At 38.1% G+C, this 22506-nt stretch overlaps 2 protein-coding genes across 3 annotated transcripts; one reads left to right on the forward strand and one right to left on the reverse strand.

Annotated features, from left to right (window-relative positions):
• Positions 1-903: 903 nt before the first annotated feature.
• Positions 904-5473, forward strand: LOC121316871 (cystatin-F-like). The gene is made up of 4 exons (XM_041252150.1): positions 904-1006; positions 2647-2822; positions 3891-4007; positions 4899-5473. Exons 1-4 carry the CDS (start codon positions 946-948, stop codon positions 4974-4976), a joined length of 432 nt encoding a protein of 143 aa, XP_041108084.1. The 5' UTR covers positions 904-945; the 3' UTR covers positions 4977-5473.
• A 74-nt stretch (positions 5474-5547) lies between these two features.
• Positions 5548-21704, reverse strand: LOC121316870 (adipocyte plasma membrane-associated protein-like). Of its 2 annotated transcripts, XM_041252148.1 has the most exons (9): positions 21499-21704; positions 19556-19672; positions 16929-17044; positions 16475-16567; positions 15716-15832; positions 11975-12149; positions 8935-9069; positions 8579-8771; positions 5549-6007 (listed from the first exon to the last, which is right to left on the reverse strand). In XM_041252148.1, exons 1-9 carry the CDS (start codon positions 21585-21587, stop codon positions 5798-5800), a joined length of 1245 nt encoding a protein of 414 aa, XP_041108082.1. In that variant the 5' UTR covers positions 21588-21704; the 3' UTR covers positions 5549-5797. The 2 variants fall into 2 exon arrangements, with proteins under 2 accessions (XP_041108083.1, XP_041108082.1); XM_041252149.1 differs by lacking the exons at positions 19556-19672; positions 21499-21704 and adding an exon at positions 18408-18496 and having other exon boundaries at positions 5548-6007.
• Between the last annotated feature and the right edge of the window lie 802 nt (positions 21705-22506).

A 22506-nucleotide genomic window follows, 5' to 3' on the forward strand; every position in this document is an offset into this window, starting at 1 on the left:
AAAGAAAGAAAAATGATTAAAGGCATGTGTGGGAGCTGGGAACAAAGTACAACAAATAGTGTGGTAAACATGCATTGTAGATGATATCAAAACTGAAAAACTGCGGTTTGACTAGATGAAATACAGGACGTTGTTTTAACCAACCATGAATCAGCATTTCTTTTCAGCTATTTATTGGCATGTAAGAAGCAAGAGGCCATTTCTTTGTGCAGTACCTAGAATCTTTCCGCTGGATCGTTATTCAAAACTGGTCAACTGAAGACCTATATTGTTTAAACTGGAATAATACTTTTTTGGGTTCATTAATGCATTTAGTTTGCTTCAATAACATTTTTTTTTTAAACGAATACTCTTCAATGCAAAACTAAAATAACTAAATAGAACTCTCTCAGTGTTACTTAAACTAGGCCAATGTATCAATTAAAGTGTGATTTCAATCATTGGACAACGATCTTACCAAATTACTCTTCAGCTGCTGAACCACAGAATAAGAAAAAACCCTAATTATACCTGTTAAATTGTTTAAAATACAATGGTAAACTTTGAACTCTGATCCACCAAATTACATTGGGCTGCTGCTTAACAGTATAATTGAAAAATGACCAATTAAACAAGGGCAGTCAGTTTCAGGGAACCAATAGCTCGTGAAAGCCAATTTGATTAATTAACAATCTCTAACACACCCCACATGCAGGGGAGTTTACACATTCTTATGAAATTAAGACTGTATTACTAAGAGGTGGTGAAATATAGTTCACAAAGCTACACTATATTAACAGTGTAACCTTGCTGTTACGTATTTCATGTGGGCTTTGGTAGCCAATCAGATATTAAGATCTGCATCTGCATTTAGCAAGTGTGTATGTGTTAGTGTGTGTGGTAAAAACAGTTCCATTGCAGGAAACTGAGTGTTCGACCAGAGTTCAACAGTGCTCACCAACAAGAATGGAGACTGGTACAAGGGTTCTTCTTTTAATTGCATTTGGTTGTGTTGCTTCTTCCAATGGTAAGATAACACCATTTTGAATTGAATACTGTACAATAAAGTTTTAGTTGATTAGTAAACTCATTGCAGATTTGCAATGGCAAATCACATGGCACTTGTTGGAAGTCATTTTGAAACTGCATTTTACCTTAAAGGGTGTTCAGTGTTTTTTTATTATTTTTTTTTAAACTCATGAACAGCACAGAAGCCATGGAAATAGTCTGCTCTGATGTAAAAATTCATCAAAGGGCAGGCTGTAAAAGAAGAAAACTATCTTAGCTGGCAGGACGCATACGTTTATATTTTAGTTTTGCAGTGGTGCACAAACTGTGGTTTTCCTGCTTTGGTTTTTTATTTGTTAGAAGCTTCCGACTAGTTCTTGCTATCAATTACTGCGAGAAACAAAAAATAAATGTAATGCCTTACACTTGCATAACATTACTGGCCAATGCTACTGTAATACTGGACTATTTTAACAGAATCATAACTACCACTGTATTTGAATATGAGTTATTCATGAAACCTTTCTTGGTCGTTTAAATAATGGTTTTGGAGTTTGTTCTTGTGTTTCAGATGTCTTGACTTTTTCAATACATCTGAAACAAGTATATTATTAATAAAGACATTATGAACATACCAATGGCAACACTATATTTGAAAGGATTGTATTTGCACTGTGTCACTGCAGACCAGAATAAGAAATTTAACAACAGTACATCACAGTAACACAGTATGCAGGGTATATACATAAATGGATTGGCCTGAGTGTTACCAGTTCAAGTGAATCAAATTGTGATGTTTGTGGTTGTTGATAAATAAGGGGGGGGGGGGATTCTGGAGGTTGGTGTTGTGTGTATTTAAAGTATTTCATGGATGTAAAGGGTCTGAACAACCTGCCATGATGTGATTTAAATCTATGGATATGGTTTGTAATGGAATGTACACATTGTAGCAGCAAAGTCTGGCCTAATTCAGGATCCCAACATATATAGACTTCATAACCAATTGTACATTAGTGCAATAGTCACCATTAGCTCCTCATAGACCAAAGAGACTGAGATTGGGAATATGTGGGAAGGGGGTAACCGAGTGGCTCATCTATTTAAAGCACTGCCACGGGGAGAGCATGGTGAGTGCAGCTTGGACTGCATTAGTTCACACCCAGGCTGTGCAAAGAGGTTTAACACTACTGGCCAGACACTGACCATATTCAGTGTGGATAAGAAGCAGGGCTGATCTCTGTCTTCTGGGATAAATACAAAAATTGGTTTTAAAAAAATGAAAAATTTTGTATCAAGTTTCTTAACAATTCAATAAGCTATTTGGATATACTGTAGAAAACAGTACATTTTGGACAATGTTTACAGTATCTTGAATAAAATTGTACTTGTAAAGTTTAATTTAACTGAGTTGACCCATTGCTTTAATTAACCCATCCAAACTGTAAACCCATAAATAAGCAGGGAACCCTGACTCAAGAATTGATGCTAATGAATGCCCAAAACATCTTGTATTGTTCTGTGAACATGTCTAAGGATAAAAGTGTGACGCACATCTGTATGTACGAACAGACATATACAGCCACTCTATAGGTGTGCATCCCTTGTGTGTTATTAAGGAAAAGTACTTCCTTGACAATTTCATTTCCTGCTCTTTTGTAGTACTTCTCCAAATGCACAAGCTTGATATTGTTGATAACTCTGGAGCTGCTAAGCCTGTCAGTAAAAATGATTCAGGAGTTCAGGCAGCAGTGAAGACGGCCACCTATGAATTTAACAACAGATCAAATGACATATTCCTTTTTAAAGCATCTGCTATTGATGATGCAAAGGTTCAGGTAAGAATCGATTCACACAAGCAAGTATTAATATTATTAACAAGTTAATCTTTTGGTTATTATGACTGTTTCTCTTCTGATTGCTCTACTTTTTTAAAGATCTGGTCAGACATATTAATAGTTTAATGAACATTCATATATTCGGTTCAGATTTGGAAAAGATCTTTATGGTACACCATGCATAATCTTCCTCCTTGTGCCTGTGGTAACACTTTAAAGAGCAACTCGGTATGGCTATAAAATATCAGAGTTATCTTCATCAATGTATTGTTGTTATAGTATCACATCCTATTATTGATGTATTTCTTACACCCACTGTAGGCAGTGTGGTAGGGGGAAAGGTTAATGGTTACACTCTGTTGTACTTCATGTGACATTATTCAGAGAGGTGCTTCATGTGGTGTCTGAAATAGAAATATACAAAGTGAATCTAAATAACAAGAAAAATATTAGAGTTATCTTAACTAATATTTAACACCCATTCCAAGTTACTCTTCAATCATTAAACAGACTGAGTGATTCAGAGTAACTCAATGGCACATTGAATCACAAGCAGTATTGGCGGTGCTCTGCACACTAACAGGTCAATTATATTTAATAGGCAATCTTTTTAGTCACTGGTCTTTTGTATTTCAAGGAGCTTTAGTCACAAACCGCACAAGTTACTTAAATCACTCTCTTGAAAGTAAAACTAAAACCTGTCCTGCTTTCCACTGCAATTAGATCTTGTTTCCATTCTGAGGGGCTTGCACATAAAAAGTATCAACTGTACAAGTTTTGTATTTTATTATCTGTATCTCTCTGCAAATATCGCAAAGATTTTTTGAAACTCATTATAGAATTTTAAGTTGATAAAGACAACAATTGGTCTTTCCCTGGGGCAATTGCAAATAAATATATCAATAAAAAGTTTCTAAACATGTAGCAAGCTGCTAAAACCCACCAGTTCTCTGAATGTTAGAATTGTAGTAGCATCAACAAACTATTCCATTTTGGAAGGATGTTAACATAATTACCTTGGTGATTTATTAAACTGTATAAAATCTAAAATGTCTGTATTTTTTGTAGGTTGTTAAAGGAATAAAGTACATCCTCGAAGTGAAGATCGCACGTACTGTGTGTCGCAAAAAAGGGCACCCTGACCTGGAAAACTGTAACTTTCAACCAGATGGGAAACTAAAGCAGGTAGTTCAGTGATCTCGGCAGCAAAGAGGATGAATGGAGTTACTGATTGTGCCAAGGAACCCGGGCTTCAGTTCTGACCTCTAGGCCACACTGTTTTGCCATTTGTTATTAACTGTGCTAATACTGTAAGCTTAAAATACAGAGAGGGTATCTTTGCTGAACAGGAATGGTGAAGCTGGGTCATTCAAGCTCAAGTGAGGGTTGTTGCTGGCCCCCTTGTGGCAATGGCTTATATTAATTGATTGTTGTGTTTTTTTTTTTTTTGTTTTTTTTTTTTTTGTTTGTTTTTTTTTTTTTTGATGAAAGCCCTTAGACAATTTTTTTAATTGTACTAACATTGTTTGTAATGGACATTCTCCCTTAGTCTAATGACATAAACATAGACAATTTTCCAAATCTTTAACAAATTCAAGGGGGGGGGGGGGGGGGGGGTAGTTACCAGTCCACAACCCTGGTGGTCCTTTTATACTAGCCTCATTACATAAGTCTTGGTACGCTAGCTCAGAGACTGTCCCAAAGGTAAAGTGCTGTATGCTGTGGGCTTTATAAAACATATTTAAAAAAAAAAACATCAATGTAGAAACAGTAATAACTGCTGGTTTAAGGAAATTAAACATGTATTTTGCAAATTGAGACTGATTAAAGTACTTGCACATGTTCCACCTTAGTTATAAAATGGTGCTAAACCCTATTTTCTTATTCGCTATCTTAGATTAACTCACATGTTCATAAAATCAAGCAGGATTTGTAGATGGGAAGGTTGTTTCCAATATGAATGGGAGAAACTGGTCAACTTCTGTATAAACTTTCAAGTATTTGTGATTTGTACAAGAGATTAACTATGCAAAACAACTGCAATGCAATAACCTGGCTTTGTAATTGTGTATTTAGATATTCAAATGCCATTTTGAGGTCTGGGCCATTCCTTGGTTGTACTGGATGAAAACCACTGTTCTCCTCTGTCAGTAGATGGATGCTCTGTGGATATGCCAGCCTTCTTGAAGATCATTTGGGAACTGTTTTTCGTACAAGCAGTACTGTAACACAGTAAACCATACTTTCAGTAGTTTGTAATTTTCATTATTGCACATTTCGGGTGCAATCATCATAATCCCTGAATTGTGTAAAGAAGCCCCAAAGTATAGTTATGTGTTATCTTTTTTTTTAATTTGAGGATGACGTCTGACAGGGACTGTCGTGAATTTAAAATGACCATAGCTGAAACTAAACAACAATTGCACTGAATAAGAGAGATGCATGCAAGTATAGATGTACATTTTTTTTTTTTTTAAATCTATAGACATGCACCCACAAAAGACAGATCCAGAAATCCATATATCTGAAAATGGAAAAATTCAAAGCAGCCATGGTTTATTGTTGTGGAAAGCATATAACCCCAGTAAGTGTTCCTTATCAAACCCAGGAGAAAATCACAAACTCAGAACCCAAAACCTTTTTCTGTTTGTATTTTATTGGATCATACATACAAACATATGTATTACTTTCTGATGTCAATGACTTTTGTATTGTAGTTGCTAAAGTACAGTGCATACATATTGCCATTTTCTGTGACTATGACTTTTCATTAAAAAAAAAAAAACTTCCACTCTTCTAAAGATACATTTAATTCAATTAGAATTTGTCTTGGCATGGGGTTTAACTAATTTTAACCAAGTATAGCTTGAGCTCATTAAAATGACTCTTTAAAAGTTTTTAATAATTTCAAAAAAATCTAATAAACAACTGCACAGCAACACTGTATAAAAAACAGTCCTGTCCCCAGGCTGGAATTACACTTCGCTCAGATTGAGTCTGCAGAGAAAAGGCGATCTGAAGGACCCCAGGTAGAGGTACCCATCCAGTTCATGGGCTTCACTGACATATGTCGCCACAGTGCCGTGTGGGTCATGGAAGCTTCTCTTACATACACCATTGTCATATAGCTCCATCACAAGACTGTACTTTGGTAAAAACTGCATCAGTGCTTCTTGACTAAGAAGCTAGAAATAATTATAAACAGAAACATAAGATATGCAATAGATTTATAAACATCCCATGTGTTAGCATAAATGTCACAGTTAAATTATCACATTGTGGAATTACTTAAATTATCACATTGTGGAAACTACAATTTCAAATAAATACAGTAAGCATGTGGGAGTTTAAGATTTAAATTTCAACTGACATTAACTGATAAACTTAAATCAATTTTACTGTAATGAAAAACTAAGAAGAATATGGGATATAGACATGACCATAAAAATTGTCTCTATCATGAACATACATAATGCTTATGCAAACATATAAATGACCAAACCCCTATAGAAAATGTCCTAGTTGTTAATTTCTGGTTTAGAAGCTTCACTGGGTGCAGTTTTCTTACTTTAAAAATATGAACTGCGAGAATCAAGCCCATTGTGTATTAATCAGAAAACACAGGCAATCTGTTTTGTTTCAGTTAAGTGTGTGTGTGTATATATAATTTATTGTAAAAGGGGAAAACTGTTTCTATGAAATGAACCTATTTCCAATGTTGATTTACTGCATGTACTGTAGCTTGCTAGTCAGATTTAGATGTTTTACTGCTATTTGGCACCATCTAGTGGGCAACTGAAATATTTCTTTTTTAAGTTAACACAAGTCGCAATTCATATTCAGTCTTGGCCCTGTCCACACTAGAGGTCTGCTTGGGCCTGAATTTTAAGCCCGATCCGAAACCAACCCGATCCCGAGCAAGCATATCTTTTTTTGGACCCGCTCAAACCTGACTTAATTCAGAGATCACAAATTTTTAAAACTGCGATGCGTGAGATTATCTAAACACATCATAGTTAATATAAACTGCCCACACTCTAAACAATGACTGCCAGCAAACGGGACTGTCGGTAAATGAAACACATACAACCAATAAATAAATAAACAAACTACTAAGGTTTTAACATTGTGTAATACACAACCACTGCACTGTTCATCCTTTCACCGCCTTTCCGTTTACCAAACCAAGAAAGCGACATATCTCACTCACACACTAGTCTATCTGTCGCATTGGACAAATGAAGAGAAACTTAATAAGTACACACCAATGTGGTTAATTAAAAAGTCCATGTACGACTATAACTTGTCTAGAGGCAATAGGTATTGTATTATTTTAATTTAAAAATTACATTGTCCTTTTCTCATCACTCTCTCCTGAGGAGATCAGTAGGCGGCACTGCATGCCTTAAAACGCATTTGATTGGCTATTGCTAGGTAGCACATTGCCCCTCTTAACCAATAGGATTTTAGTGCCATACAAATTGATATTTAGAGCCGGTGATTGACACCTCAGCAGCAGTGTACTTTCTCGGTGTGCTGAAGCTAGATGAGTGCTGTGCGCTTGCAGCTAAGGCACGTTCTTGTGTAAAATCTGATGACAATTGGTAACACACATAATCCGACCATGTTTGTATTAAAACTACACCCGACCCGAATCCGACACTTAGTTGGGTCCCGTCAGGGTTCGGGTCAGGTTGCAGGGCTCTAGTCCACACTACACAGCCGATTATACTACATCTCGAGAACCGTACTCGAAACTGTTTTAATTAATACAGCTCAGTGTCCACACTGAAGTACCGTTTCATGTTTAGTCGAGCTTAATGCATTTAATAGTTCAGTTACGGTTCCCAGCAGTGCACTGAACAGTGGAAATTAATATGACAGTATCCCACCGTGCACTGTACCTTATTTTAAAATAAAGTGTTATGCTTCACATTAAGAGGTGCATATTGCAAAAAATAAATAAAACTAGTATTTTGGAAATAGTAAATGAGAAAACACAAGTAGGACTTGAAGTTTTTTTTTTCTGTTGTTTTTTGTTTTTTTTTAATCAGGTGACAACCTTTAAACAAAGTGAGTTGAGTCTGTGTTCATAATTGAACTCAAAAACAATCTTTATTTTTAACTTCACATCTTGCCTGCGTCTAATTCTGGTCCCCTTAATTTTATTTCAAACAGAGCTGACAAATTACGTTAACTGTTCATCCCGATCCTACTGTTAACTCGCATTTCATTTTTGCAGTCGCCTAATTTAACGCTGTGCTTTTATTATTTTCCCCACTAGTTTAACAGAGATGTCCTGACAGTTTTTTTTTTTTTTAAAGCATAAATATTAACACCCATTGCAGAGGGTACACTGACAGCAAGTTCTTCAGGCGACAGTATTTTGCCAAACATACAACAAAGCATTTTGGAATATTAGAGGATACACAAAATATGCAGTTCGGTACTACAGCATCTACACTTGTAATAACCCGCAATACATGATGCGATCTAATTTGAACAGGACTCGAGACTACCCCCTGAGGTGGTCTCTAGACCATTTCTAAAGTACGGTATTAAACGCTGCATAGTGCGGACGCAAACCATATTTAGCACTAATTTACCAGTCGGTTTAAAGGCATAGTGTGGACAGGGCCACAGATTGCACATCATCTGGGAAACTTTTTTTTTTTTTTTTTTTTTAGATAAAACACATCTCCACAATGTTCCTGCCGCTAGTATTATGCATCCCTTTTAGGTATTTTGTTTCTTACCTTGAAAATAATCTTTTTAATCCAAGGCTTTTGAGATAGGAAATCAAGCATGGAAAATCCAGGATTAGGACGCACAGCTGACATTGCAACCCAGTAACCTCCTGAGCTGCTTGAGCGAATATTGTCAGGAAAACCAGGAAGATTTTCCACAAACAAATCGAGACCTCCTTTATTCAGCCCCGAGACGTAACACCTAACAATAAATTAAATTCAATAAATTAAATTGTAATATGTGGTTTTACTACAGCATCAGCAACACTGATATTGCAAAATGCATACCCATTACAGCCTGTAAGAGCTAACTAAAAAACCTGAAATTCAACCCCAGCTAAAAACACAATTATACAGTACCGTACCTCCGTATTCTTGCCATGGTCATTTCTGCTACCAGCACAAAATCCTCATTAGGGGAAAGCTGGACTCCATTGGGAAATCTCAAATCGTCCATAAGAACAGTGACTTCTTTCGTGAAGGTATCATACTCTAAGAGGCTTAGAAGGAAAAAAATAATAATTCTATATTAGGTTTATTAACTGTTAAAACTTTTGATGGAGCAAATAAATGATTTTTAGAATTCCAGCTGTGCTTCTGCTTATATTACACATTTTTTAATATACATTTTAGTGGCAGGTTATTTTACCCCTGATTTTTTTTTTCCCCAAATTTAGAATGGCAAATTAAGTTTCCTCACCACAGCAATGCCTCACAAAGTTCTGGAGAATTGAAGATGAACATACACTCCGCTGACTGTATGAGTCACCCTGATCACCACTTTGGGGGGTTGATGGGATATATATCTCGAGATTACACAATGACACAGAATAAAATCAGAATAAACAGTCAGAAAAAGTGTGACTACGTTTAACCCTTTGCGGTCCATTTATTTAGTCAGGTGCAATTTATTCTCACACGCACGGTTTATTTTACACGTGCTGTTTAAAAGTAATTTTATTCATAGTAAAACAGGTTTAAAAAGCACTGCATATCAACAGGACTCAGTACTGCATCTCCAGCCCTGCCCCACTCCTTATTCACTGTATTTATCGCATATCTCTTCATAGTAGTGCATATTGACAAATCCTGATCACTCGTTTTATCATCCAACTCCTCAATAATGCTATCCAAGTTTTTATTTTATTACTATAACACCTCAAAAAGCTTGGCAAATGTCAGTCATATTCTTTGAGCGCTGGATGAGGAAGCAGCCATCCTGTTTGTTTTTGTCTGTGTTATGTCTTCGGTGAAGGGACTATGTGTATTGCTGTTTTTTCCAGAGAAAAAACAACTAGGGACCTGTGCTTGACATCTTTTTGATGATTTTGGACAGAGTCCGACATAGGACCGGAAAGGAAAAATTGCAATGTCGGACCCGGTCTGGCATAGGACTACAAAGGGTTAAACTAGGGATGGGCACAGAGTCATACTTTTTATTGCTAATACAGTAATCCGTTGCATATCCGACTGCGATGGGACCAGAGTAAGAACGGTGTGGAAGGGTGGTGGGTAACTCACTGACACAGGAGACAGACAGGTGGATTTGGCAACACCGCACAGGTGCCCAGTTTTATTTTCGGGGTGCTGTTTTTCAGTTTATCCCGCAGATGGCGCTGTGGGTCCGTGGTCTGATTTACCAACGATGGTAAACAGAACTACAGGCATACCAAGCGATGGTACACAATACCGGCGCCTTGCAGGTGCTCAAAGAAATAACAATGAAAACAGAAGGCAAAAATAACAACGGACAAAATAACACAATAACAAAACTACAAATAAAAGGTGCTGCACTCTGCAGCAATATCCCGGTCGCCGCTGCCCGTGCGACCCGGCTCTCTGTCCTACGCTGCTGGCTACCTAGTCTGCTCTGTTATATTTTTAAGGGGTCTGCCCAAGGGTTCCCCGCTCTCACTGTCTCACTGTGACACTTTCGTGTCTTTTTCTCTCCCGGCTGGTTCTCGGTCCGCGACCGGCGTTTCCGCACTCTCAGCGAGTCTATAAGGGCAGACCTGAGGAAACAGCAGAGCGTTATTTTATAGGACCAACAATCACCCAAGACTCGCCTCTCAGCCATTCAGAGAGGGGGAAAGTCCACACACCCACTTTCCCACCTCCCCGTGTCACTGCCATGACTCACAGGCGGTTGCTGGGTGACTGCCGCCCTCTTCCTGCAGCCCGTGAACACGCCAGCAGAGTCAGCACAGATCTCTCCCTGCTACAGGCAAATATGTAAAAGCTGGCTAAATGAAAAATGTTTTAAATACCATTATACACAGTTGTAACAATTACTATATTCACACAATTATTGTTTTGAGATTCAGCTTTTATTAGGGAGCTCCCCTAAATCCCTTGATTAGAAAGATACAGGGTATTAATGCTTGTGACAGGGTAGCCGTCTGCTGTGTGGGTGCGTGCGTTCGCTGCTGAGTGACAGGCAGGAGATCGAGATGACGGTTGAAGTTTATAACACCCTGCAGACGAACACGATTTATTTACACATCAACACACGGAACAGCTCACGTGACCAGCAATGGTAGCGCACTGAGTACACACTACATAGAACACAATGTACGAAAACTTTGGTAGGATCTACAATCTTTGAACTAATCTTATCTGTTCGATAATAAAGTAACGTTGCTGAAGAGCTTGAACATGGCTGATAAACGGTTAGGGCAGATATGCAATGGACTTTTGTACTGCTAAAAGTGCAAACGCAGTATAATCAAGTTTATTTTATATTAAGATACAATAGACCCTAGACATACCAATCACTGTCCTGTAGGCAAACACCACACACTAAAGTATTATTTAACCATTTTATTCCATTGATTACCATTTAGGTACCAAATGCTATTTGCATGCTGCATACACCTTTGGCCATTTGTTTTGCACTATTTTGAGATATGCGTACGCATCAGCGATTCATTATTACGTTATTATTAATGCATTTTTATAATGTGAACTTTTGGTACTATAAATTAGATGCACTTTTAAACATCAAAACACATCTTAAAATAATGCAAAATTCAGCATGACACAGTACTTAATATTTTTAGAGGCATCATGAGTCAGCATTTACATGCAGAGCAGCTGAAGATTAAATTACTTCCGGATTGGCTACAAAGTCTGTGTGCAGTGAAGTATAGAAATATTTTTTTGTTTTGAGGTGTCTGATAATGGAATAGTAAAACAACAGAACGAGTCCTTGTTTTTCTCTGTGGATATTGTGAAGCAAAGCACCACTAGGTTAAAGTAAGTTATTGCTTTTCATATGAAAAAATATCTGTTAACGTCTATATATGTTGGATATTGCAATGGTGTGAATATATTTTCCAGTGTTTTCGAATATTTCTTGGCCGTAGTTTTGTTTAGCAAGTGTCAAATTGAATACCAGAACATTACCGTCCATCATTAATACCCTCCATGATAAGGTAAGCGTAATCCCTCCTCTGCCATTTACTGCTGGAGTCTGTGAAGTAGATCTTTCTACCGTCCCGTGTGACGTCAAGATCATTCACAAAGGACAGGCTCTTGCCATTGACAGGAATCCGAGTAGGCACCAGCACTTCCACTTTACCTGAAAAAAAGAAGATGGAGTAACAGCAAGCATGATTACTACAGCTTTAACAAAAATATAACAAATACAACTAGAGTCTGGCTTTACTGTACATGTTTCGTTACACAACCCAGTCTGAATGGTTACTTCGAGTTCATCTACTCATTTTGCACAATGTGTAATATAGGGTGTTCATGCAAGTCATTCATGAATACAGATAAAAGATTATTCAGTGGTGAAAAGAAAAAAATAACGGCAACTAATGCATTTCTAAACGTACCTAATGGTGTGTAATAATGGGAAATCTGAAAACACAAGCCAGCTGTGAATTACTTCTCAGGAATTACATTTCCATGTAGTTTTGATTTAGGAAGACAAATCTGGCAGTGACAATGCAAATTACTGCAGTCATAGTGATTTAGGGGAGGAGATATTTAAATGTCCCTGTCTGCATACTAGTTAGGGAAAGAACGACTTTTAATATCGTGAGGAGAGCTTGCATGCATTGCCACGAAGATCAAAACATTCAACAAGATACATGAATTCACGCATTGCTGCGCACATTACTGAATTACGTGCGCATTAGCTACGTGTTTGTCTGGCTACCTTTCCAAGACACACACACACACACACACGCACACGCACACACACACACACAATTATTTAAAAATATAATTTCTAGAAGTTTTACTACTTAGAATTTATATTTGTGTGTGTGTTTGTGGAACATCTAAAAGTTACATTTCATTAACACTTTTACAATACATATTTTTATTTTGAATATAACATACAATTTTATATATATATAGTAATACGGCAGGGAAGGGGTTAAGTTTTCCCTGCCCAAAAACCATGTGAGAATGCATGTTTGGTGTATTTGTTTGAATTGTTTAATTATTAGTTATTCCCTGTTAGAGCCAGGTGCAGGGTATTTAAAAAGAGCAGCCAGTCTGTTCAGGCCTGCTGTGTAAACTGCCAGTCCAGGTAAGTGTGTGTGCCCGGACATAGAAAAACTAAATACGGTCTCGTGTGAGCGTTTTATGACAGATAAACGGCTTAGCTGTCCTGCGTGTTAGTCAGGGACTTGTTAGTGTGAAGTCAGCGCTCCAAAATGGAGTTAGGTTTATTGTGTATTGTGTTTTTGTGTTTATTAAAAATAGCGCGTCAGCGCTACAAAATTCCATTTCCATGTCCTGAGTCCTGTCTTAAGGGGGCAACAAACCGGTGGTGTCATATGTGTCATACATATGGTGTCAGGAAGTGTGGGTGCCCCTAAAGACCCAGAAATGGAGGACTTGATCGCCTGGATCAATAAGAATACTGCTGCTCAGCTAGAGCAAAATGAGAAGTGGAGATTGGAGCTATGGCTACCGGAGCGGGAGCCGACCGAGCTGGAGCTCCAGAAATGGGAGCAGGCACGAGAAGCCCCGCTGTCTCCAGCGCCTGAGGGAGAAGCCCCGCTGTCTCCAGCGCCTGAGGGAGAAGCCCCGCTGTCTCCAGCGCCTGAGGGAGAAGCCCCGCTGTCTCCAGCGCCTGAGGGAGAAGCCCCGCTGTCTCCAGCGCCTGAGGGAGAAGCCCCGCTGTCTCCAGCGCCTGGGGGAGAAGCCCCGCTGTCTCCAGCGCCTGGGGGAGAAGCCCCGCTGTCTCCAGCGCCTGAGGGAGAAGCCCCGCTGTCTCCAGCGCCTGAGGGAGAAGCCCCGCTGTCTCCATTGCCTGAGGGAGAAGCAGCAAGCAAGGGGGAGGAGGTGAGGAGCCCATCTCCACCACAGCACCGACCATCACCCCAGCGACCCAGTTCGGTGTTGCGAGGTACAGTCCTTTGCCCCTTGCTCCTGGACACCCTGCCGGTCTGCCTGGACCTCCCTGCCCTACACCTGGAGCCCAGGAGTCTGCATCACCAGCCACAGTTCCTCCACTGGTCCCCGACTCTGCTCTCCCCAAGCACCAAGACGTCGCTGACCTGCTTTCAGACGTCGCTTGATGCTCCCCTTGGTCACTGCTTCGCTCCCCCTGGGTGACTGGAGTTTGCTGCGCCGGTCCCTAGTGGCGGACCGCTGTTGCAGCCGCCTGTGTCCCGGTTATCCCAGTGGGGTCCCGTGTCGCTGGTTCGCGGTCCCTCCCGGGAAGTGTGGGAGGGACCAGGCCACCCTCAAGCCAATAGAAAAACTAAGTACAGTCTTGTGTGAGTGTTTTATGACAGGTACATGGCTTAGCCGTCCTGCGTGTTAGTCAGGGACAGTTAGTGTGAAGTCAGCGCTCCAAAACGTTAGGTTTTGTTTCTGTTTTGTTGTGTATTGTGTTATATTAAAAATAGCACGTCAGCGCTACAAAATTCCATTTCCATGTCCTGGGTCCTGTCTTAAGGGGGCAACGAAGCGGTGTGAGTTGCAGTCGGTTTTACTATATATATATATATATATATATATATATATATATATATATATATATATATATATATACACACACACACACACACACACACACACACACACACACACACACACACACACACACATACAAGCCTGTTATCTCTTCTGGACCAGGCATCCATCAATTCCTTGGTTTTGTACAAGGTAGGAGAGATTTCATCTTGAAACTAGCCACAGCGCTTTAGCAGAAACATTTCAATCACAAAACGGCAAAGCTGCAGGCTGCAGCAGCTCAACCTAGATTCTGTGCTGCGAGTGACACACACACAAGATAAATCGTGTACTTTCGTTTTCGATTAAAAACTACTTTTTGGTTTTACAGTTTTGTACGTGCATATACGTGTTTACACACTAGTTTATTTTGAAATGTTTATTTTATTACAGTTCATTTAAGTTGTGCTTTATATGTGGTAAATTAGAAAATAAATCCCTTTGTGTTTAATTGTTCATTTAAATGTAGTGATTTGGCTGTGCAGATGTTTGATATGATGTGCGTGAATAAAACTTGATGGTGCTTAAAGTGTACCGCCGGATGTAGGTATGAGTATAACCGCAGCGGTTCTAGTGTTGGAGTTGTCCATAAATGTACAGTGTGTGCTGGGGTGTCTATGTTTTGTACGACCTTTCTGCTGGAGATTACGTGACATTAAGTCAGAAAAATGGGATCTTGACTGCTGAAACCTCGTGAGCCACAAGCAAGATCCCTGCTCCGGTTTACATGGGTTTTTACAGATAATTTATCGTGAGAAAGCCATTGGCCCTGCCCTTAAAGTCACTCTGACCAAAGGACGTTCTTTTGCTGTTTTGCATGACAATGTCACAGATTCGTGTGACAACGTCACAGAGTCAAGACTGTAAAGTCCATTATCACGTGCATGTAAACCCAGCCTATGTAAGTCTAAGTGGTTAAGTTATGAATCTCATTTTGGTTTAATAAGGTTTTGTAAAATTATACTGCTGTGGAATATATTTAATGTCTAATATGTTTATAACATATAATGATCTATTGGTTGATTATAATGGATCCCTTAACTAAAGTGTTACCATTGTCATTCAGACCATTTACAGCACAGTCTAACATTTTGTCCACGGATCACTTCAACAACGTATTCCCATAGTGAGATGTGTTAAAGAAACCAACCTATAAACCACACAAACCTGTGAACGGATTCACTTCAAATATTCCAAGATAGGCATCAGCAACAAACAAGGTTCTATTTTGACTGGCTCGAATGCCAAGGGGTCGCCCGCAGGTCAGCTCATCCTTTTGAGTCCCTAAGGAGAATGAAGAAAACAAATGAGACTTCCTGCATTACAATCAGTGCTGGCAGACATTTTTTTGTAACCACCAAATTTAAGTAAACAGCCAAAAAGTAGCCAAATTGTTTATTTTTAAACCAGCCAAAAACTTAGCACTTAAATATATATTACATATAATGCAGTCTATAAAAATACATTTCAAATAGTAATTCTAATCCATTTGTACTGATACAGTTCTTAAATTGGTGATGAATAAAAAAAAAAAACATAATATTAAACAAGAATCCCAAATTTGGCTGGATTACAGTGATTTGAGGAGAGTTCTGCCAGCTCGCAGCCCTAACTGGGACTTACAAGAATCTCAATTCAAACCAGTTTTGTTGCCAGTGGAGACAGATTGAACTGATTCCAGATCACTTTTAACTGAGTTCCAGAAAATACCACTTCACTGTTTGGTTCTAGTTTAGAAATACTAAATAGTATTTAGTAAGACATTGAAAAATACTTCTAGTTTATTGTTATAATATAACTGTCTATATTGTTATAATGCACCTGTATTGTGTGTATTAAAATGCATCTACTTAGAAAGAGCAGGTAGTGCTATCAAACAAATTACAGCAGATTAATACTGTACAACATTGTTTACTGCTTTCTTACCACAGGGAGGTCTTCCTAATGTTGCCAGGGTATGCATTTTACCATCTTCTATTTTTATAATTTTCCCATCTGCTGTTCCGGTATACAATACACCTACATATAAAGCCCAAAAACAACGGGTTGTTAAGATTTTGCAAATGCTCTATATTGACAATGGCTCAAAAACAGATGGCACTGGGAAGGCAGTCAGTTTGTTAATCAAGTGGGAGCTGCTTAACCCGTAAATGTGCAACAATTTTTTGTATTGCCCCCCTCCACTCCCCAAATCAATGAACCCCACTACATCTATTGCACTTCTCCTGGCTCTCACTAGATGGCTTTTCACAGTGAAGCTGATTTTGATGTTGCAGCACTCAAAAGCAAGACAGAGTATAAATAGCAAATGTATCATGAAATACCATATCAACCACTATAAGGTACTATCATTTACAAAACACCCTTTAAAACATTTTACCTCCAATATTTGCCATAGACTCTGGCCCAATAAGTTGGCCTTCAAATAACCTTTCTGCCTGTCTCAGTTTAAAGTTTGGCTCCAAAGCCTCAGACATAAGAGGAGGTTCCGGAAAGCTGAAATTATCAACGACAACAAAAAGAAAGATCAGGAAACCGACAAAATATCAGAGCATTACGCAACATGACACCTGCAACACCCGTCACAGACTTTTGCAACCAGTTGAGAAATAAGAGATTTCAGGAATAGGCTTTGTTTAGTCAAAACAAATATCACTGTACATACAGTGTTGACCAGGAGGGTCACACAGAATTTCACAAATTACAAAGTTGTGGAATAACACCTTTACTTTGACCAAAAATGTGTTACATGTAAGAACATAATACTAACCCACTTGGCAACAAGCACAAAACACTGTCACAGTACAGTGCTCCATAACCTCTGCCCAAATTCAGCTTGAAATAGGTTTAGAGGTAGCAATCACTTTGTTCATACCTTAAAATGTGGATATAATGAATTGATATGCAGTATATACAGTATATTTGACACATGTTGATACTATGCAGTAGGTTGCTGGTTTGAATTAATTCCAATAAAAAGAGCCCTGGCAAGCGGGAGGTATCACAAAACCACTCTAAAAGTTAGCATTGAATTGGCTGTTCTGCAGTCTCTCGTTAATCCAAAAGTTAGGCTGGATTTAGAGACTGGACTACCCATCCTCCCTCACCAATCCGTAGTTTTGATTCAAGTCACTTACTTAGTTGCACAGTGCCAAGCTATTCCATTCATAAATGTTAAAACAGAAAACCCCAAATCCCAAGTCAATTATCTTGACATCATTTGATGACACTGTTGTTATGCTTATTTAAAGCATTGGTTACATCTTTAGTTTCAGGGTTTTCAAAATAAGATGGCAACCGGCTCAATCCACCGTCTAAAATGATGTTTGCGGCAGCTACTTTTATTAAAAAATAGTACGATTATTTCAGGTATTATCATTAAGTACATTTTTTGTCCTATTAAAAATCGCACTGTAAGACATAATACATAAAAGCTATACACAGTACGTAATAGCTATTATCATTATTATATCGTAAAATATGTACCCATAGGTGCTTGTCATTTTGGGAGTCCGTGTAAAGGCTGTACGCCTTTAAGAAAAAATCCATGATGGGTCATCAGCTGATGATACAAATGCTTGCAAGTGTAGAGAGGTGCTGGATATTAAATTATACTAAGTTGCGATGATGACCAAATGTGTGTGAGTACTGTTGTGTAAAAATGTAGCTTAAAATGAACAGTTGCACTCAAGAAATTTAGAACAGCAGCAAAAAACAAAAATACACTTCAGGTTTGTGTGATGGACACACGCCATAAACAAAATGCTGTGAAAATAAAGAAAGTCATTGTAATGAAGGGCTGTAATGCAGCAAAAAGGTCAATAAGTAAACAACAAAGGAAGTGAAAAGGTTACCGTACCAAGCTGAAAAAGGTGTTCTTTGTGAACTCCAATCAAGTTATCTTTCACCAGTCACATCGTAGAGTGCCTAAATAAAGTTTTGAGTCAACTTTAACAACATATTCGTCTTAGCAGCTACAACTATCGCAGATATAATAGATTTACATTGTTTACCGTCAGGAGTTTAAGGATGATTCAACTGCACAGCAGGTTCCCTAGTTAGATAATAAACTGTATCACTTCAGCCAAAGAAGCAGGCACGGTAATTTAAGACATTACCCTCATGAAAAACAGCATGTAGCTGAGTTTTGGACTAAAATAGGGTCAGCTGTTGCAGGGAAAACAAAGTATATTTCTCAAACTGACCAGTTTGAGGTGAAAGCAGAACACATAGAAATAACTGAGACTGTAATTTGGAAGTGTACTGCTGAGAAAAAAAAAAAACTAAATATTTAGGGAATAAAAAATGAAATGCAATGCATGTTCACTAAAGTTAGCTCTCAGATTGTGATAATGACAATATCTAAAATGTATTGCTGTGGTGTATTTAATACTGTCAATAGTAAAAACTTGGATATATATATATATATATAGTATAATATAAATAGTATAAACGGTGACATCTAATCATAAGAGCTGTCAGATCGGGACTTCACTAACACTGTGCACGGAAGCTGCAGCGTGCTATTTCCCATACATAAGGTGCGGTTACCAATTCCAGACACATTTTTAGTCAGTCCTGTATTGCAGGAGCCTCGATGTTCAATGTTTATTTGTCTTATTATTGATCTTGCCTTGCTGTGTGCAGTGCTGAAATAATGCTCCTTCATTGCACTAATGGAGTGCTTTGTCAGACACTACAAGCAGCACTACTAGTCTACCACATGCTTAAACCATCCAAAAATGTGCACCGCTTTTATGCCCCCTCGGCGCTACGCGTCTCAATGAGACGAGTGCCCCCTACTACCTGGGAAGTGCCACATGCTTTAAAACTAACTGAATACCCTGTAGTTCATATTATTTTTAACAGTAAATCATCATTTCAATACCAACAATGACCATGAAGCTCAACCAGAATATACCCATATTGTATACAGGTCAAAATAAGTCAAAATAAGTCAAAGACTTCAACAGATCATATCTTCAGAACCTTGTACACAATACTCACCTTAAATACTGAGGCTCTATTGGAGACTCCAGCAGAATTATTGCACCAATCAATGGAATAAGCAAAGAGACCGCCAGCGTCACTAGCGTCACACGAAAAACCTTTCCGCTGTACGAACTGAAAAACATTAGAACACATGCTTTAATTAATTATTCATACATAACCCTGAATACTCAATCATACCAAGAAAATAAGAAAGGCCAGGCCAGTTTTCTCTCAAGCTGTAGCTTTTTGCATTACGTGCCCCTGTAAAAGTTGACTGGAGTGAACAGCTGTAAAAGCACAGCAGACTGTAGTACAGCATAGTGAACACAGAGTAAAGCAGACAAGCATGGTGAATCACTGGGAACTAGGCCTACAGTAAAGCAATAAAATGATTTGTCATGATAAAGAACAGCTAAAGCCTAAATAAGGAAAGCGATGTACGCTTTAAAAACAGCATTGAATTTTAACATAGAAAATGTATAAAGGGTGTCATTTCTACCTCTTGCCAATTTGCTGCAGTAAAATATTTCATTGGCCATTACAAATACATAATTGACTAGGGCTGCCAACTTTTCTAGTACACTGAAAAATGGACATGCATTGCCCGTCAACACTCGGTGCCAACGTTGCTGAAAGGCGACCACTGGCTCTATGCCAGTGGAGCAAATTACAGACTGCTCTGCCTTTAATTATCAATTGCTGTTGCTAGGTACATAATTTAATACATGCTGCCATTCAATTATTTTCAGCAAGTCACTGTAAAGGTGCCTGCGTTGTGCAGCACGGCCGCTGGTTTTGTTATAGTCTGTCAACTTTATATTCTTGGAAAAATAAAAATAAAAAAGAATCAAGGTCAGTTGATAACAAAGTGTGTGTGTGTGTGTGTGTGTGTGTGTGTGTGTGTGTGTGTGTGTGTCCTCTTGAGTCTGTTAAGGAATGTCACCAGTTCTATGCCTGTTAACTTGTTAGATAAAAAATTTTATATATATATTATATATATATATATATATATATCATATTATATATATATATATATATTATATATATATATATATATATGGGTTACTGTGTTAAAGGTTTATGGTGCCACTGTCACCAAGATATCATTATGGTACAGTAATCTCCTTATATTACAGTAAAACAGTAAAACCTAATCCAAATCCTGACTGACTTGTCAAACCTGCCCGATAAATAATTGAGACGGGTGGTTCTCAGTTGCAGCATCTTATATGTATCAAAACGATAACAAATTATAGTACCTATAGTAATAATTATAGAGTTTAAAAACAGGCAAATGCTAGACATGAAAAGGAAGATATCAAATGTTTGTTTTTAGTCATTAAAAACAGAATGCATATTCACAACTGACCTTGAAAGCGCTGGGCATGTATCTAAGCTGCAGTACACTCTGCTCCACTATCAATAAAAATGTAAATGTCTTGAATTTAAAAATACAGAGAACAATACCGTCGATGTATTTGTCTTCTTGTGTATTTGGTACAAACCAAAAAGCGTATAATTACAGTACAATTAATTTGCCTGTAATTCAGTAAAAGATATATAGGGATGTGTTGTGTACAATGGCTTACTAAGAAGATATACAGTCTTACAACAGAAAACGGTAATGTTACCGTTATGGTTTGAGAAAACCTGCAAACGAGAATATACTAGAAGTCTACTTCGTCATTTTGAAATAACGCTAGCGTACATTAAGTACAATTATATGCTAAATTTGTGTTTTTGTTGCAGGGGCTAATTGTGAATACTGAAAATAAGTATAATTAAAATTAGCGTTCAACCTGTACTAATGGCAATTCTTTTCATTCAGTTGTTTTCCCAGTATATGTAGAATATCAATTTAAAGCACAGATATGTATGTTTAAGAACACAAATGATTTACTATTAAAGAAAGTGCAGAGAATAAATGAACTGCGTTGCACAGCTGAAACCACGGTTACCTGCTCTTGTCTTCTGGTGCCTGTGGCTCGTCGGTTATTATCTGAGGTCTGATCAACCTTCGATACCGCAATCCATCTGTCTCATTCATCTTGAAATATTATTAAATCTGTACTGTTATTTTCACAGAGAAAACATCTGCACCACTGCCCTGTTCACAAAGCAACCGCACTGTGCAGAACTGCATTGATGTGACAGGAACACAACAAGCAGGGGACGCAGGACGATGAAATCATTGAAAAGTCACACTCAGTAACACCACCCACGCCATTTAACCCATTCCACACAAACCTGCTTAATATAATTTGGAAGTTTCCATTGCTTTTCGTTAATTATTATTTTTTCATATTCTTTTAAAACCAGTCCTAACACTTATTTCAACGGGATAACTGTAGCTCCTCTTTCAAAATATGCGTTCTACCCGCCTGGCATTGAATGCAATCGCACTCTTTTTGCTTTTCCAAGGATAACTTTGAAAAAAAAATAAAACGCACAATAACTTAAAATAGTTAATAATAATCGCCATGTTGCACCTTTCCACAGCAGAAACCGTGCTCTGTCGTCAAGACTGCCTTCTTTTTCCGATTGCTGTTTCAAATTATTATAGGAAAAATCTTTTCTAACAAAAGTTTTGCTTTTTAGGAGGCAGTGTGGTCCAGTGGTTAAAGTCCAGGGTTTGTAACCAGAAGGTCACTCATTCAAATCCTACTGCTGCCATTGACTGATTCGCTGCGTGACCCTGAGCAAGTCACTTAACCTCCTTGTGCTCCATCCTGTAGATGAGATGTTAAGTCAGTGGCCTATTGTAAGTGACTCTGCATATAATGCACACTTCACATCCTACCTCTGTAAAGCGCTTTGTGATAGTGGTCCACTATGAAAGGCACTATATAAATATATTATTATTATTATTTTGTGGATGAAGAAAAATAGATTTCTACAATTATTTATTTCAGCATTGTTTTTTGCAAAACTCAAAAAATGCTAATTCAGAAGTATTCATACTGTTT

Source organism: Polyodon spathula, chromosome 6 (genome assembly GCF_017654505.1).
Source record: "Polyodon spathula isolate WHYD16114869_AA chromosome 6, ASM1765450v1, whole genome shotgun sequence".
Classification (NCBI taxonomy): domain Eukaryota; kingdom Metazoa; phylum Chordata; class Actinopteri; order Acipenseriformes; family Polyodontidae; genus Polyodon; species Polyodon spathula.

Coding starts and splice junctions, on each gene's coding strand:
- LOC121316871 (XM_041252150.1), top strand. CDS start 946: ATGGAGACTGGTACAAGGGTTCTTCTTTTAATTGCATTTGGTTGTGTT. Junction 1,007..2,646: donor TTGTGTTGCTTCTTCCAATG/GTAAGATAACAC, acceptor GCTCTTTTGTAG/TACTTCTCCAAATGCACAAG. Junction 4,008..4,898: donor CAGATGGGAAACTAAAGCAG/GTAGTTCAGTGA, acceptor TTGTGTATTTAG/ATATTCAAATGCCATTTTGA.
- LOC121316870 (XM_041252148.1), bottom strand. CDS start 21,587: ATGAATGAGACAGATGGATTGCGGTATCGAAGGTTGATCAGACCTCAG. Junction 17,045..19,555: donor ATAGAGCCTCAGTATTTAAG/GTGAGTATTGTG, acceptor TGATAATTTCAG/CTTTCCGGAACCTCCTCTTA. Junction 16,568..16,928: donor GTCTATGGCAAATATTGGAG/GTAAAATGTTTT, acceptor CTTTATATGTAG/GTGTATTGTATACCGGAACA.